This window comes from Lissotriton vulgaris, chromosome 1_1 (assembly GCF_964263255.1).
Source record: "Lissotriton vulgaris chromosome 1_1, aLisVul1.2, whole genome shotgun sequence".
Lineage (NCBI taxonomy): Eukaryota > Metazoa > Chordata > Amphibia > Caudata > Salamandridae > Lissotriton > Lissotriton vulgaris.
In genome coordinates, this window is record NC_141685.1 from 329,293,604 (window position 1) to 329,309,876 (window position 16,273).

General features: G+C 47.7%; 1 protein-coding gene and 1 long non-coding RNA gene across 2 annotated transcripts in view; one reads left to right on the forward strand and one right to left on the reverse strand.

The window, feature by feature from the left end:
- LOC147747130 (cytochrome P450 4B1-like) overlaps window positions 1-16,273 on the forward strand; it is a 156,693-nt gene that overhangs the window by 3,058 nt on the left and 137,362 nt on the right. Inside the window, exon 2 of the mRNA XM_086952388.1 lies at window positions 1,823-1,967. Within this exon, the coding sequence (XP_086808514.1) occupies window positions 1,823-1,967 (145 nt within the window). The remainder of the gene's footprint in view (window positions 1-1,822; window positions 1,968-16,273) is intronic.
- Window positions 4,500-16,273, reverse strand: part of LOC147747131 (uncharacterized) — a 121,600-nt gene continuing 109,826 nt past the window's right edge. The window contains exon 4 of the long non-coding RNA XR_015307502.1: window positions 4,500-4,709. This is a non-coding gene — a long non-coding RNA (uncharacterized LOC147747131). The remainder of the gene's footprint in view (window positions 4,710-16,273) is intronic.

Below are 16,273 nucleotides of genomic sequence, written 5' to 3' on the forward strand. Positions count from 1 at the left end.
ACGACGAGCAGCTAAGTGGATGTATCTTCCTCGAGATCGGGGGGGCTGGGCGGTTCCCAGTCTAGTTATCTATTATTGAGCAGCTATGTTACAAACTATGGGAGTGTTGATATGTGGCGATAGGGCGTATGTACCTATATCCAATCAACCTACTATATATGAGATAGGGCTAGGTGAAGCTGCTAAGGGTATACTGTTGGAAATTTTGGAGCCTAGCTACTATAAAAGGACACGCTTCAAAGTATTGATTGCTGCGTGCTCTATCTGGCGGAAGATTAGGAAGAAATTAGCTATTCCGAATTTGAATTACTATACGCCATTTAAAAGTAGTAGAGTGTTTCCTAGTATATTTCAAGACCATGTAATGCTTGGCTGGCGAAGGAAGGGTGTTTATATGCTGGGTGACCTGGTAGAAGATGGGCTAATTTTAGTATATAGTGATATTAGGAATAAGTATAAACTACCCCCGCGCGATTTTTTTAAATATTTACAAATACAAAGTTTTGTGCACAAACAATTGAAGACCTCATCAGTTACTCTTGATAAGGTACCAATCATTGAGTTGATTCTGAAAAGAAGTAGAATTGGGGTACTTTATCAATATATAGTGTCGACTTTTCCGGATGATTTAATACTACAAAGTGCCAAGTGGGAAGTCAAATTGGGTCTGACAGGTATTGACTTAGCCCTGGTATTGGAACTTGCTAGTAAGGTCATCGCATCAGGTTCATTAAAGTCACAAAGCTATATGGCCATGTTAGACCTGTACTATACACCAATGAAGATCGCAAAATGGGGGGCTAGCAGGGGCATCACTTGTGCTCGTTGCCAGTCATCGACAGCTGACATAATACATATGTTTTATGCCTGCCCAGTACTTGTAGGGTTTTTTGATGATATTGAGTATTTTATCAATTCTATACTTAAGATAAGTTGCTCAGTGACTCCTGCATTAGTCATATTTGGGGTTGACTTGGGCAATAGCTTAGTTGGTACCCATTCATTCTACCAATTAGCTCTGCTATTCATTGCTATGTCCCAGGCACGTCTATGTATTACCTCTCAGTGGCTATCTGCTGAAGCCCCGACGTTTGCACAGTGGCGAGCAAGACTGTTAGCCCTCCATCGGCTAGAATTTTCTGTGTTTTCGGGCAAAGGGGGGAGGAACCGGCTATTGGCAACTAGAATCTGGGCACCGGTGGCTGAATGGGTTGGCTAAAGATTCATTGCATTATTGGCTATTGATTGATGTGTCTCTTTTTGTTCTTTAGGAATATTGTTTATTATCCCCTTGTTAATTCCGATTTTTTTTTTATGTTTTAAAATTACCACTTTAGTATTTCAGATGTTTCCTAATTATTTGTTTTATTACAAGCACATGGCCGCCAAATTTAAGCATCAGTTCGATTTTTTTGTGTGTGGGTGGAATACACCCTTGCAATTAAACACCACATAGCTTGCAAACTCCCGACTTATTGGTATTCACTATGCCTCTTTTTAGCTCACGATTCATTAATAGTAGTATATCAGAGGATCAAACCTGTGATTCATCAGACAAATTATAAAAACATCAACATATTTGGGTAGCGATAATGTAGTGACAACAAAACATAAAGAAGGAAGAATCGGTTTAAATTCTTGTTTTAAATGTCTTATTTTAAACAGTAGTGGCACCGATGTGCATTGGCTAATGGCTTATAGGCAGCATAAAGAGCATCATGTACTGGACTAGGTATCAGCCTCAAATATTTATGTACTGTATTTTTTAAAACGGGACTTATATTTCTTTTTTGGGTCTATATTTTTATTCATGCTTTTCCAGTTCCGACAAGATGGAAGAGATTTGGACATAGTTGATTGTTGGGCGAATCAATATCCATCCATATTTCCTGTTTGGTTTGGAAACTTCTTGCCTATGCTATTTATTAGCCACCCAGACTACGCCAAAGCTATCTATGGCAGAGGAGGTATGTAACTACATATATTTTCAGAACTATATTTCTGTATATATTTGTTGACTTTCTACACTCCATAGACTATGTGGGTAATCTGCAGACCGTACCTATGAGGATGCATAAGCCCTTCTGCCAAAGGCAGGGGCAGTTTAAGCTGTTATTTAGGAGGATGTAGAGAATAATGGGTGTGAGAGAAGTGTGATTGAGATAGGTTGCAGATGAATAATCATGTATTTAGGAGAATCCTGATCCATGTTAGGCCTATGCTTATTTGATGGAGAACGCTGTCCTGAAGCAACGTCTGGGTTCTAAGGCCCAGATCGTGATTCTATGAAGTTTACAGGGACACCTATTTGCGAGGTGCAAAGCTTAGACAGTGGGATTTGTGGTTGTGAATCCCACATTTCCCAACTAGAGAAAGCAGTAGGCGGTGGGATGAAGCGTTGACATAGCCAAGGGGCACAGCATCCATGACAGTTTAGAAACACGTGGGAAAGCGTTCTATCAAATGAATTATGCCCCAAATGGGAGGTATGACACGATCACACATGCTTTCACAACACATGCCATTACAACGCGAGCAAAGCAATGAACGCGTTGTTACCACATGTTCCATTATCACAGAAGACGTTACAATGACTTGCCCTAGGGAAGCGCTGGGCTTTCGAATAGTGTATATTATTGTTCCAACTCCAGTCTGTGCAGCAGTAAGGAAGGTGTTGGATTTAAAATCCAACATGTTCCCTAATGCAAGTCGATGTAACGACTTACGTGGTAATGGAGCGCTTGGTAATGGAACGCATGGTAACAACGCGTTTGTTGTATTGCCCAAGTTGTAATGGTACTCCGTAGTTTTGGCTGCGTAGTAAAGGCTATTCACCCACATGTTTTCAGATTTTGTGGGTGGGATAACCCCAATCTTTCCGCAGAGGACTGTCTTTGTGTTGCACCTGGCCTTTCCTCGCAGTTGTATTCAGCTCATAGCTTAGATCTGACATATTTGGCATATTGTGTCCCACTTCACACACCAACCCCCCCTCCCCACCCCCAAAAAATCATTGAACACTGTCAAAGTTCTGCTCCAGTGAAGTCCTGGAGTAAATCCCAGAGTGCAAAGGGGAACAGAAAACCCCAACATTTTGTGGAGTACAAGGGGAAACTCAGCACAGAGACATATTTCCCAATAGACTAAAAAGGACAACTGCAAAGCGACCTTTCCCAATGAGAAACTGTTACTGTTTGTGTAATAGGCATTTTGGAAATAAGAAAATCCAGAAATCTCACACAAGTAAAATGTTGTATGACAAGAATTTAGTTGATGCAGAGATGAATGGGATCAACTCAACTTTCAGATGATTAATGTTTTGCAATTTCAAATAACAGAAAATAGGTTGAGAAAGTACAGAAACCTGAGACCGACCCACATTTCCAAGTCTACTACTGCCAATGACTGTGAATTCCAAAAGTAGTATATCTGTACCCATTCATAGGAATGCATCTGAGTGTGTAGATTTGCTACTTTACTGCAAGTTTGTCGCTATATATTTTAAGTTCCTGATTCAAAAAATAAGCAAGGGAAAAATCCTCCCTAAAAATTGGTTACTTATTGGGGGGTGAAACCCTTCTCAAGAAGCAACCACTATCATTGTGTGGGTGACTCACAAGCAAACGCCACATTAGTCCGTACTCAACCCTCGGGTAGGTTGGCACAGAGCAGTCAGGCTTAACTTAGAGACAATGTGTAAAGTACTTATGCAGCACTTCAAACAGTAATAATGTGAAAACACAACACAAGAATAATCCCACACCAATTTTGGAAAATTAGCAAATTTTAATAAATTCAGACGAAATAAACAGTATCCCAGTCAGTAGATCCTGAGATATGCAAGCTTAAAGAAAGTATCAAAAAGCACAAAGTGACAACTGTGGTTATCTGGTCACGCCGGACCAGGACAAAGTCACCAGTTCAAGCTGACTGTGATAAAGCACAGACCAGTTAAATAGACCCAGTTAGGCTCACTGAACTCGAGTATCTTAAATCCTGGTAGCTGAGCAATGTGAAGTGCTTGTGTTGAGTTGTGCTGGCCAGCATTGAGAAACCGCCACTGCAGAGCTTGTGATGCAAGGTCCTGCACCCAGATGCTTTGCATAGCGAATCCAGTAGCCATCAACCTTGGCTTGGGATGTGAGGTCTGTTGTTGTCATTGAGGAAACTGCTGGGGCATGTAATGACAAATAGTGATGTTGGTGCTGAGTCGAAGTGCGTCACACTGGGCCAGTGCGGTCGAAGCCGCTGGAGCTTGAGAGTACTTGTGTTGAAATGCTCTGTCAGGTTCGAGCTGGGCCAGTTATGGGAGTTGAGATGCGTTTGTCTGGGCTAGGTTGGCAGGGCCATCGAGGTGATGCGTGGTTCTGTGTCGGAACGAGGAGCTGCGCGTTCCGATCCGGCTGTTGTCTCAAGATGCATTGCACTGTCTCAAGCTTGTGGAGCTATCGAGGTGATGTGAGGTATTGTCATGGTGCAGCCACTCACCTTAAAAGCTGGATGTCTGCAGGGGCGAAGAAATGCCCCCTGACCTCCTGGAACACTTCTCAGTGCTACTGAGTGACATAGGAGTTCCGGGAGGTGTCCCAGAAGAGAAGGATTGGAAGAGAAAGAGACGAACACTGCTCCGCTGTGCTGCCAGGTCCAGCCGGGAACCCAGTATCTTCAGGAGTGAGGTCACTAATATCCGTGTCTCCGTGGGTTGAATTCTAAGGAGAAGGAAGTAAAAAGCATGTATGAGTGATGCGAATAATCACTAACTGACATTCAGTAACACACATCCAGTTGTCAAGTTTTCTGAACATGCATGTACAACCACCTGTCAGTCAATCGCCTTGAAGGTTATTCTCTTCCTTGTATCTCTAATGGAGATATGGAGCTAGTGCCCTACGACTTAACCATGGGAATCCAACTGCTGCACCAGTACTTGTGCTGTCATGCGTTTGCTGCACTTCTCAAAAAGTGCTCCACAGAAATGTTCACTTTCAGCAAAGTGAATTATAGCCAGTGTCTGCAGACATCACCAATATTAATAAGAATAGTATCACAGGGGCTGATTCACAGAACTAACTTAAGACAAAACCCTAAACTTACTACTTTTGGTATTCACAGAAGTTAGGATTTTGTCTTAAGACAGACTTAAGACAGACTTAAGACAGAATCCTAACTTAAGTCTGTCTTAAGTCTGTCTTAAGACAAAATCCTAACTTCTGTGAATACCAAAAGTAGTAAGTTTAGGATTTTGTCTTAAGTTAGTTCTGTGAATCGGGCCCATCCTGTGCATTGTTTACACTCAAAATAAATATCTAATAGTGCACCAATTGCACACTATACATTACACACTATACATTACAGATAATAGACTCAATAACTGAAAATAATGGGAGACTCAAAAGGCCTTACAGCACCTAGCTGCACAGAGTAAGACTAAGATAACTACACCAAATAACAATGATTGCAATGTCCGTTCACTAGTGATTCTCATGGGGCTCAGAAGAGTTCCCACGTAGTTAAGAGCTGTCTTAGCGCTTAGCAGGATGGCTTGAAGTGGCCCTGAATCAGCCCGCTACCATTTTCAGTTACCAAGGCTTAGTGCTTTTCAAATGTCTGAAGTGAGCGCACTCCACTTGGCTTTGAAGGTTCCCAGCCTTGTCCGGATGAGCAGAGCTAGGGTCATGGTGTACTTGAAGAGAGGCAGGCCACAGGCCAATCAGGACTGCCTGCGGGAACGTCCTGACCCTGCAAGCTGGAACCAGGGAAGAAAGCCAAGCACAGAGGCCTGCTCGCTGGCTATTTATAGCTCCTCAGGGACCAGTTAGAGGAGCTTGTGTTCAAAGGAGTCAACGTGGAGGTTTTCCATGCACCTGCCAAACAATAACACTGTGCCCCTTTATAAATATGTGGCTCGCATGTCAATTGTCTCTAGAAAACTAACAAGCATTGGTCACAGCAAAACAAGCATTGGCAAATGCAACAGAACAAAAATAGCATTTATTTCCAATAAATATTAATGCTCGTCGGAAGAAGGGACCCAAACAAAAACTTGATTGATTAATGAACCCTAGGGATGTTGACAGATAGTGCTGGTGGCAATCAGCGGATTCCAGATAGGTACTGCATCAAAGATGCGTGTCGCAGAGAAGCCTGATGTGTCCCTGTGGCTTGAGAACAGATCATCAGCTGACTGACCCTTGAAGATCTTGGAGCCTTGGTTCACACAGATTGGCTGGTTTCAGCAGGGCAGCCCACAGGAGGAGGAATGTTGGTGTAGCAGAGCAGCCCTTGGGCAGCAAAGCAGGCCATACCTCATAGCATGGCAGTCCTTCTTCCTGGCAGAGTCCACAGGTCCAGAAGTGATCTGAGAGTTGGGTATATGGGTTCAATATTTATACCTGGCTCCCACTTTGAAGTAGAGGAAGCTTCTAGAGGTTTCCACCCTCTTGAGGTGTCGGGCAGCCCCTTCCCCCATGTCTTGGAATTAGATTGTCCGGTTTATGTCATACCCTTTGTGAGAGTACTCAGGCAGAGCTTTTGTGATGTGCAAGTGTAATAGGTGACAGCTCCTCTCCTCGTTAAGTCAGAGTGGCCCATCCTGCCAACACCTATCTTCCCTTTGTCTCGCTGTCTATGAGCCATACACAAAGAACAACTGTCTGCTACACCTAGTCATGTGACCGAGGAACAGGCTGTAGTCACCAAATGGTTAGGACAAGAGAATGACAACTTTCTAGAAGTAGCATTTTCAGAATTTTGATTAGAAATTCAACTTTGCCAATAAAGAGAACTTTTAATTACAATTCGTTAGACGCCAAACTCGAGCTGTCTACATGCTCAATCGCAAGTTATCACTTATGAACTGTAATTTGTAATCAAATGTTATCTTATTGGAGAGGTAGGCTTTGCAGTAGTGAAAAACAAATTTAAGAGTTTTTCACTACTATGACATGTAAAACTTAAAAGTACATGTACAATGTTTTAAATACAATCCCCCCGGGCTGTTTAGGGCCTACCCTATGGGTGACTTATATGTATTAATAAGGAAGGTTTGGGCCTGGCAGAAGTTTGGGGAGGACCCTGCAGAAAGGGCCAAGTCTAACAATCTCTTAGTAAATGAGTACAAGAAAAACTTCCAGAGACATCGCAGACCCAACTCACAGCCCACAAACTCAACTACCAAGCCAAGAACACATTTTATTTGGGAATTGTTGAACCCCAAGTACCCCGATGAAGCTACACCCCTGGTCGTGGAAAAGACTATCCTGTTAATAATATCACAAAAGATGTGAAAACCTCAGCTCATGTCATGAAAGCAACATTCTAGAATGCTTATTGGTGGTGATTGTTGGAGATATAGGAAAGGATAAAGAAAACACTATTTCATTGTCTGCACTGGATGGCTTCTGCAAGTTGCACTTACTCGGATAGCAGACACATTAACCCCTCCCATGCTCGTGATGGAACCGTTCCGTCACGAGCCTCGGGTGAGCTGTGCTGGTGACGGAACGGTTCCGTCACGGCCAGCTCGCCGCGCCTGCCCGGCGCGAATTCCGCGCCTGCGCTGACGTTCTGAAGAGCGGGAGGGGCTGTCACGGAACCATTCCGTCACAAGCACAGCTCACCCGCAGGCCGTGACGGAGCGGTTCCATCAAGAGCACGGGACCGCCGCGCGGTCCCACCTCCCTCTTAGCGCTGCGGCAGAATAGCCGCCGCAGCAAAGGGGTTAATGAGTGAGTGGGCCAATATTTAAGATATGGTTGCAGGGTGAATTGGACAGGAGCACTTTGTGGGTACCAATTAAATTCTCTGGCTGTGATATGAACTGAAATCTGTTCTATGGCTACAACTGAGAGGCAGAGAAGTAGGATAAGGAACATACCTGCTTGCACATTGTCTAGACTAAGTGGGGTGATGTATTTTCCATGTAACCTAACAGTGGGGAAGTTAGCGGTGTGATATTACAATATTCAAAGATGATACAAACAGTGACTTTAAGGCCAGTATGATATGAGAGTGTATTATTAAATGCTTCTACTGGGCTGCAATACTCATTGTGACTCCCACTAAAGTGACACTTTAAAGCATATCTCCGGCCTGCCACTGCAGCATGTAGTGTTATCTTAAACTGCCACTTCTGCTTGGCAAAATAAACCCTTTGCCAGGCCCAAATACTCTTTCTAAAGCTTATAAGTCACCACTAATGTTAGTCCTAATGCACCTTGGGCAGGGTTCATGGTATTTAAAAAGTAGAACATGTTGTTTTAAGTTTTACATATCCTGGCAGTGAAAATTTTGTATTGCTATTTTTCACTATTGTAAGGCTATCTCTCTCTAGACTAACATGAGTTTACCTTATTACATCTTAATAAGTGCAAACTTTATATTGGCAGCAGGTAGAGAAATTATGTTTACACTCAAATTTATTGTAATTTTAAATCCTCTTTAATTGTAAAGTCGGATAAGTCCTTATTCCAAAAGTGGCACTTTTAGTAAAATGTGTTTTTTGTGCCCACAACAACAGTGCAGTTCTGCCAGTAAACAGGGTCAAATGACTGTGACTGTTTTCCCTGTAGTGTGTTATTGCTTCCTTCCAGACATGGGGACAAAAGGGTGGGAGGGGGGGTTAGATGTGAACAGGATGGGCCACTATGACAGGATAGCTGAAGAACAACTGTAACCAGCCCTACTTACACTTCAAAGGGATTTGCCTGCAGCACACACATAGGAACCTGACCCAAGGCCTGCCATTGCCATTGCAACCCTAGACAATTAGCAGCAAAGACAAGGATGAACCGGAAAACTGGTCAGAACTAGTTTAGGAGTGCACCTCGTTTTGCCCCACACAAAGGTTGGCACTGGGGATAAAAGGTGGCACTTTTGGACTCCACATCAGAACACTCATGTACTTGTGGAAGATTCAGAAGGACTGCCCTCATGCCCTGCTGCTGGAAGGGTTGTCCTGCTGTCTGAGGAAAGAAGACTGGACCTGCTTTCCTTAACCTCTTCCGTGCTCCCGTCGCCCGTTCCCAGTGCTGCGAATGGCCAACGGCCGAGGCAGCCCGGCCCACTCCTCAGAGAACCTAAGCATCCTGAGTGACTCAAAGTATTAGTTGGCTGGCCTCCAATTTGAGCTACATTAACACAACACGTTTCCAAAGGCCTTCCCTGCACCTGCCCAGCTGACCAGTCCCAATTGGATCTGCCATCACTGCTATTGCTGGCCTCTACTGGAGTGAGTCCTAGTTCTCTCAAATGGTGCCCCCAGGGTCCTGCACCCTTAGTGTGGTGTTAGGATGTACGCCACCTACCTATTCCTAAAAGCTGGGATTTTTCCACACAAATTTGCCCTGAGAACTGGCATGGCACCAAGGCATACCTGCACGTAGATCTAGTGAAGGCGCATCACCATTTGGATTGACTCCTATGCTGCTCCCACCACAGTCCTCTCTGCAGCAGCAAATCCTCTTCAGCTGGACTTTGCAATGACGGTATCCCTCCTTGTGGAGCCCTCTTGAGCTACCTGCAGCCTCGTCCCACTGGGGTACTCTGAGCATCATAAAAACGTCTACATCTGAAGGTAGAATTTTTCACAAGGCTTGATGAGGAACAGTAGCCCATCACTGACAATAACTTCCTTGGCACAAACATTAGCTTTTCTCACCTTCGTCAGCAGTCTCACCAAGACCTCTCACCTCCTGGTCAGAGTTGCTGCTCTCCCCCGCGCAGCTCCACCATTAAGGGTATGCCCTTGAGCTCCAGCTTGAGCTCCTCAGGCAGTGGCATAATGAAACTTGGTGGTCCCCCCTGCAAAGGACATGGAGAGGGCCTCTCCCCGGCGGCCCGGCTCACCACCTACCACTTTGCCCTACCACCCAGAACTCTAGTATATTTTGATTTGACTTCAGTATGACATGGCCGCGTTTTCTATCATGTTCACCAGTTCACCGCGTAGTGTACCTCGTCACTGGCGTCACTGCTTTCAATAAACATTATCTGATTCAAATAGGAATACCAAACTGAAAGCAGCAGATGCAAAGCAAAAAAACAGGTTCTCTCTAAGTTGCTAATGCAGACCGAAGGAGGGCCCAGGCCAGCTACCATTCCTTACTCTTTGTCGCGCTGATCATTTATTTGTAGTTTCATTTAGTGCCTACCAGACCCAGGTGTGACCAAGGCAAGCGCTTTGTATAAAGGGCAAATATGTGCAAATCTATGTGATGGAATTGGACAACAGCATTTTAGACTTGGAATCCTAGGTTTTCAATAGCACAATTTGTCATAGGAGATATTGCTGGAACAGTAGGGGGTCTCCGTTCATTTTTTGAAACCTCAAAAGAGGTGTGTGCGCCTGGATGGAGGAATGTTTCCATTTCCAGCGTCAAGGCCTCGTCCGGGAATGCATCCGAGCCCCTCTCACCACGAGGTGGTTCATGGTTGTGCCAGGGTGGGTGCATGTCTCTGTACTCGATGCTGGCCGGATCAGACGTCAGAAGAGCCCACAATGACATCACAGGCAATGAACGGACAACGTCCTCACTAGATATTCCCGAAGGTCTCCATTCACAAGGTATAGATTACGTCTGCGAGGTTTACATTTCACTGGTGAGATTGAACCGATGTATTAATTTTTTGTGGTTTTGCAGATATATACCCGACTATGCCCCAATAATCTCCAGAATGATTAGATTGGCAGGCTCCTGGCTGAGTGCGTCCCCAGACCTTACATGTGCGCAGTATCAGTGTTAAGGCTTTGTGACCGGTGCGTCGTGCGTTGTGCCTTTCCCACCCCTTTTCTACCCACTCCGCAAACATGCATGACCCTGTTGGTTCTTTGTTTACACCCTAGTCCACGCCTCCTTAAGTAACTGAAGCCTGGTCTGGTGGCTTAGTGGATCAATACATCCAATGTGGGGGCCAATGTTCTTGTGGTCACAGGTTCAAATCCCAGTGGCCTTTTATCCTTCTGAAGTCGATTAAAATTAGTTCCATTGCGTTGGTTAACGATAAACATCTGTTATTCAGCGCAAAGATACAATTGGCTCAATGTGTGCTTTTCAAATACATTTTGTTATCTGCACGTTCAAGGTTGGAAACGCCACTGGCAAAGTTTGGATGTCACACTCTCATAACTCCAGCCCCTCCGGTAGCACCTGCTAGCCCTCCGCAGAGTAACCTTTGTACACCTTAAACGGTGAACATAGGACTACAGAAAACCCACCCACGAAGCTCTGGATGCTCCTTTTGTGCATTGTGCCCCTAAGTCGAGACCTGCCTGAGTCTAAGAGCCGAGTGTCCAAAAAATGGCACCCATGGGCTGCATGTGTCCTAGTGGTTTATTAACAATGAAAGTATCATCAACTCTCCACATTTAAAGGTAGTCTAAAACTGGCAAGGTAGATTTAACTAGTTAAGCAGTAATACTGCTGGCAGGCAGCTGATCGCGCGGCGCGCTGCTGCTTAGACTAAAAAGCTAATTATTGTTAACGCTGTTGTGTCGGGTGATAGGGAATTAGGATGGCCCTGGGGAGATGTCTCTGTGATCTACACTCAAGGGGCATCTAATCCTGACTAGGCCTAACACGTGGCCCTAGAATAAACTCAGCCAGACACTAGGAATAAAGTTGCTTGCTCGGTCGGCGCGTCTCTCTCTGAACGCCCTCGCACGTGCTCGACCTCTTTTTATTATAGGACGGTCACATGACCAACTTGTCCGTCCCTCCGGACATCGGGGGCGGACCTTCAGGAACATAACATTCCTCCTAAAATGAGGAAACAAAAAAAAACAAACTGCAAACATTGAACATGTCCTAACCATAATCCTTGTATTAGTAATATCAGGATCGATGCCTTCAGCGTCTTTCAAATGCTAGCGCATTCAACTCAAATATCACGTGCACATATGTAAGTGAGAACAGTCTTACGTAAAGTAATCTCTCAGCCAGCCGGAGGGGGTGGGATTGTCACGTAGCTGGCGCTGGGACCCCCGATGAGTCATCAGTTCTGTTCCAACCTCCACCTCGTGTCTTGGCGCCTCGCTGTCGGCCCCCTCCGGATCTGGGGCCTCATCCAGGGCCTCCGTGTCACCACCCACTTCTTCACTAGAAACCTGATGCTCGTCACGTGGCCTGACCTCGGGCTGAGATGTTGATTCCCCCGACGGCAACGTAGTTGCAGTTTCGGTTTGTCCGCCGCCTTGCTGGCGCCGTGGCTCACTGCTCGAAGGGTGATAGAGTTTAAAGTGAGACACATTGCGAGTCACCCTGTCTCGTCCTCGAGTGGCTGTGATGCGGGTGCCCTTCACACCACTGACTCGCCATGGTCGTTTTTCGTAACTGAGTTTGAATTTGCCACCAGTTGCCCGATTCTTGATAAGCACTAGGTCACCTCTTTTGAAGTGGGGGGCCACCGCCCGGCGTTTCTTACTGATCTTGTCACATGCGGAACGTCTCTTTTTCTCCACTGTACGTTCATCTATCATTTCAGGTGCCCACTGGGGGTGATGGGGAATGGAGTCAGTTATTACCCGCCCTAGGAGGAGGTGTGCGGGAGCTACCCCAGTTGTGGAGTGCGGGGTCTGTCGATAACTTCGGAGGAACGTGAAAATGGCCATTTCCACTGACTGTCCCTTATCATGCGCAATGCGGATGACCTTGTTCAAAGTCCTCATGAACCTCTCGGCCTCCCCATTGGCTTGAGGCCACCTCGGTGTGATGCGCCTGTGACGCGTTCCTAGGGACGAGAGATATTCCGCAAAGTCTTGACCTTGGAAGGGTGGTCCATTGTCCGTTCTGAGTTCCCTCATGGCTCCATGGGTGGCAATGATCTTTTCTATCTTGGGGATCACACAATCTGCACTGGTGCCGGTGACAATTTCAACCTCAGGATATTTCGAGTGGTCGTCAATCATTACCAGCGTGTGTCTTCCATCCGGCAGGCTACCAAAGTCCATGCTGACCCTTTCCCAGGGACCTCTGGGCCTGGGTTCCACAATGATGGGGGCTTCACGGGGGCTGTCGCCCGTGGTTTGGCAGGCCGTGCATGTTCGCACCACATTCTCCACCATGTCGTCCATGAGCGGGAACCACACCTTTGTCCGCAGCCGGGCCTTTGTCTTGACCATCCCCTGGTGCCCCACGTGTGCCAGTTGAACTACTCGTCCTGTCAGAGCCGTCGGGATCACCAGGCGATGCCCTCGCAGAAGGCACCCCGCCGCGTCTTCATTCAGCTCAGCCCTCACGTGGTACAGACTGTCCATGATCTTCTGGGCCTCTGGTGTGAGTACTTTCCAGCTCTCCTTGGCTCTCTGCCAGTTGGCCGTTCGGAGTAGATCCTTGGCCCGTTGTATGCAGGCATCCTGAGCCGTGGCGCTCACGACCTCTTCCAGGGATATGGGGCGCGGGCATGATCTGGCCACGACCCATTGCACGTAGGCCTCCGTCTCTTCTGCTTCCTCCATCTCCTCTGGGGTGGCCGCTCTGGGGTGTCGTGACAGGTAGTCCGCAGGATTCTTGGCCCCTGGCTGGTACTCGATTGCACAGTTATATTCTTGCAGCTGCAATATCCACTTTTCAATTCTAGGAGGTGGCTTGGAGGAGGTACCTGAAAACAGCGACAGCAGCGGCTTGTGGTCCGTTACTACTGTGAAGGGCTTGCCGTATACATACAAGTGGAAGTGCCGGCATCCCCAATGTATCGCAATGGCCTCCTTTTCGATTTGGGAATACCTTTGTTCTGTGTCCGTGAGGGACCGGCTGGCAAAAGCAACAGGGGCCCAGTCTATCTCATCTCGGGCTCTCTGCATCAGAACGGCCCCCAAGCCTGCTGGTCCGGCATCTACCGCAATGAGAGTAGAATGTCTTGGGTCAAAGAATGCCAATGTGGTGTTGCTGGACAGCGCACTCTTAATGTTTTGAAACGCTCTTTCCTGCTCAGGTCCCCAGTTCCATGGAGTGGAGTCTTTGGTTAGTTCACGCAGAGGGAGGGTCAGGTTGGCTAAGTCTCTTATGAAGCGACCACAGTAATTCACCATCCCGAGGAAACTTCGGACTTCCGTGACCGTGGTAGGCGGAGGTGCATCCTTGATGTCCTTGACCTTATCGGGATCAGGGTTGACGCCATCGGCTGAAAACACGTATCCAAAGAACCCTAGTTTGGTCTGAAGAAATTCACATTTGTCTCGGTGCAGAGTGAGTCCAGCGCTGCGGAGCCTGTGGAACACCTGCGCCAACCGTTGGTTGTGTTCGGGGATTGTTCTTGCATGCACCATGATGTCATCACTGACATTGATCACCCCCGGTATGCTAGTAATGAGCTCCTGGATAACATTCTGGAACACCTCGGCAGCGCTAGATATCCCAAAGCTCAACCTGGTGTACCTGCGCAGTCCGATGTGGGTGGAGAATGTCGTAATGTTCCGGGATTCTTTGTCCAGCACGAGCTGATGGTACCCCGCCCGGAGGTCCAACTTGGAGAACCACCGGGCCCCGGCCATCTCTCCGATCAGGTCGTCGATCGTAGGGGTGATGTGTCGTTCCCTTTTGATGGCCGCATTGGGGAGGCGCATGTCCACGCATATCCGGACCGCTCCAGGCTGTTTTGGTTTCCTTGTGACCACGATGGGTGATACCCAGGGGGTGGGTCCGGACACCTTCTCAATGATGCCCGCTGCTTCCAGCTTCTGTAGTTCTTCCTCGACCAGTGGCCTTAAATGAAATGCGACCCGCCGGTGCCGCAGGGCCACCGGTTGAACGGTGGGGTCTACATGCAGGTGTATTTCCCGACCCTTGAAACAGCCAATCCCTTCAAACAGGTCAGAAAAGTCTGCAATCAGTTGTTGCACCGATTCCTCATGCACCCCAAACGCAAAGGAGACCACTCCCAAGTCTTCTGCCGTCCGACAGCTCAGGAGCATGCCTTGACCTTCTTCCGACACGAAGATGTTGGCACGCGTGATCTTGTCTCCGTGCCGGACTGCTGCTTTAAACTTTCCCCGAATGCGGAGGGGGACGTCCTGACCGTAGGCAAAAACGGTGATCGGAGTAGAGCGGAGGCTGGGAGGGGTAGCCATGTCTCCGTAGAGGGACGCACTCATGAGATTTATCGAGGCGCCCGTGTCCACAGTTGCCATGATGTCCTGATCAGCCACTTGTATCGCACACTGTGGTAGTGTCCTGGTGCGTCGGGTGGCCGTGCCGATCATATGCACCTTATGTACGGACCGCTCCTCCTCGTCGTTATCCATATCACTGTTGCTGGGTCCTCCTTCCGCGCCTTCGGGCTCCGCCACCGTGTGTATTGTCTGTCGGGGCTTGCTGAACCTTTTGGACCGGCACACCTTTTCAAAATGGTTCATTTTTCCGCACCCGGAGCATATCTTGCCTCGTGCTGGGCATTCTGGCGCCGGGTGTCTCGGGCCTCCACAGTACCCACATGACTGCGCCGAAGCTCCGCCCTGCGGAGTTGTTGTTCGCTTCACCCATTTGGGCTGTGGGCGGACTTGTAGTTTGTTAACCGGTTCCACTTTCACATTGGCCTGTAGAGCTGCTTCCATGTGGGCTGCCCTGGCCTTGGACAGCTCCTTTGTGCGGCCCAGCGTGAGAATGTCTGGGAGGGGTTTCCCCGACTCCTCCAGTATTCTCTCGCGTAGTTTAGCAGAGGCGCAACCCTGAATTATCTGGCCTCTGATTTCCTCCGTGACATCCTGAAATCCACACGTTAATGCCAGTTTCTTTAGTCGGGAGTGGTAAGCGTCCAGCGATTCATCTGGCAGTTGCCGCGCTTGTCTGAAGATGAATCGTTCATAGTCTTGGTTGGCCATTGGTTCGAAGTGCGCATTGAGTGCGTTTATTAGTGTGTGGTGGGTTTTGGGAGTAGCTTCCGTAAGGGTGCGGGCAATGGAATGAATGTCCTTGCCACCAAGATGGAGAATCATGGCACGCTTCTGCTCCTTATGGACCTTGGTGGCCTCGAAGAATATGAATAGCCTGTCCACCCATTCTTTCCACTTCGGTGCGAGAGTGGAGGGCGCACCCTCCACCACAAACGGCTCAATGGGCGGAATGTTAGCCATCGCCTTAGACGCTTGGGAGGATGTCCTTAGGCAGCCGGGGGATGCTCCGGCGGCAACCGGAGCGCCTCGCGCGACCAATCAGACTCCTGTGTGCCGCAGGAATGTGCAAGCCAGCGCCGCTCACCTGATGAGAGCCAGGGATCGGAGTCTCTCCGCCAGGCAAGCAGGGTGGGGGGTGTGTGGTGGCAAGGCACGAGCACCGCGGAC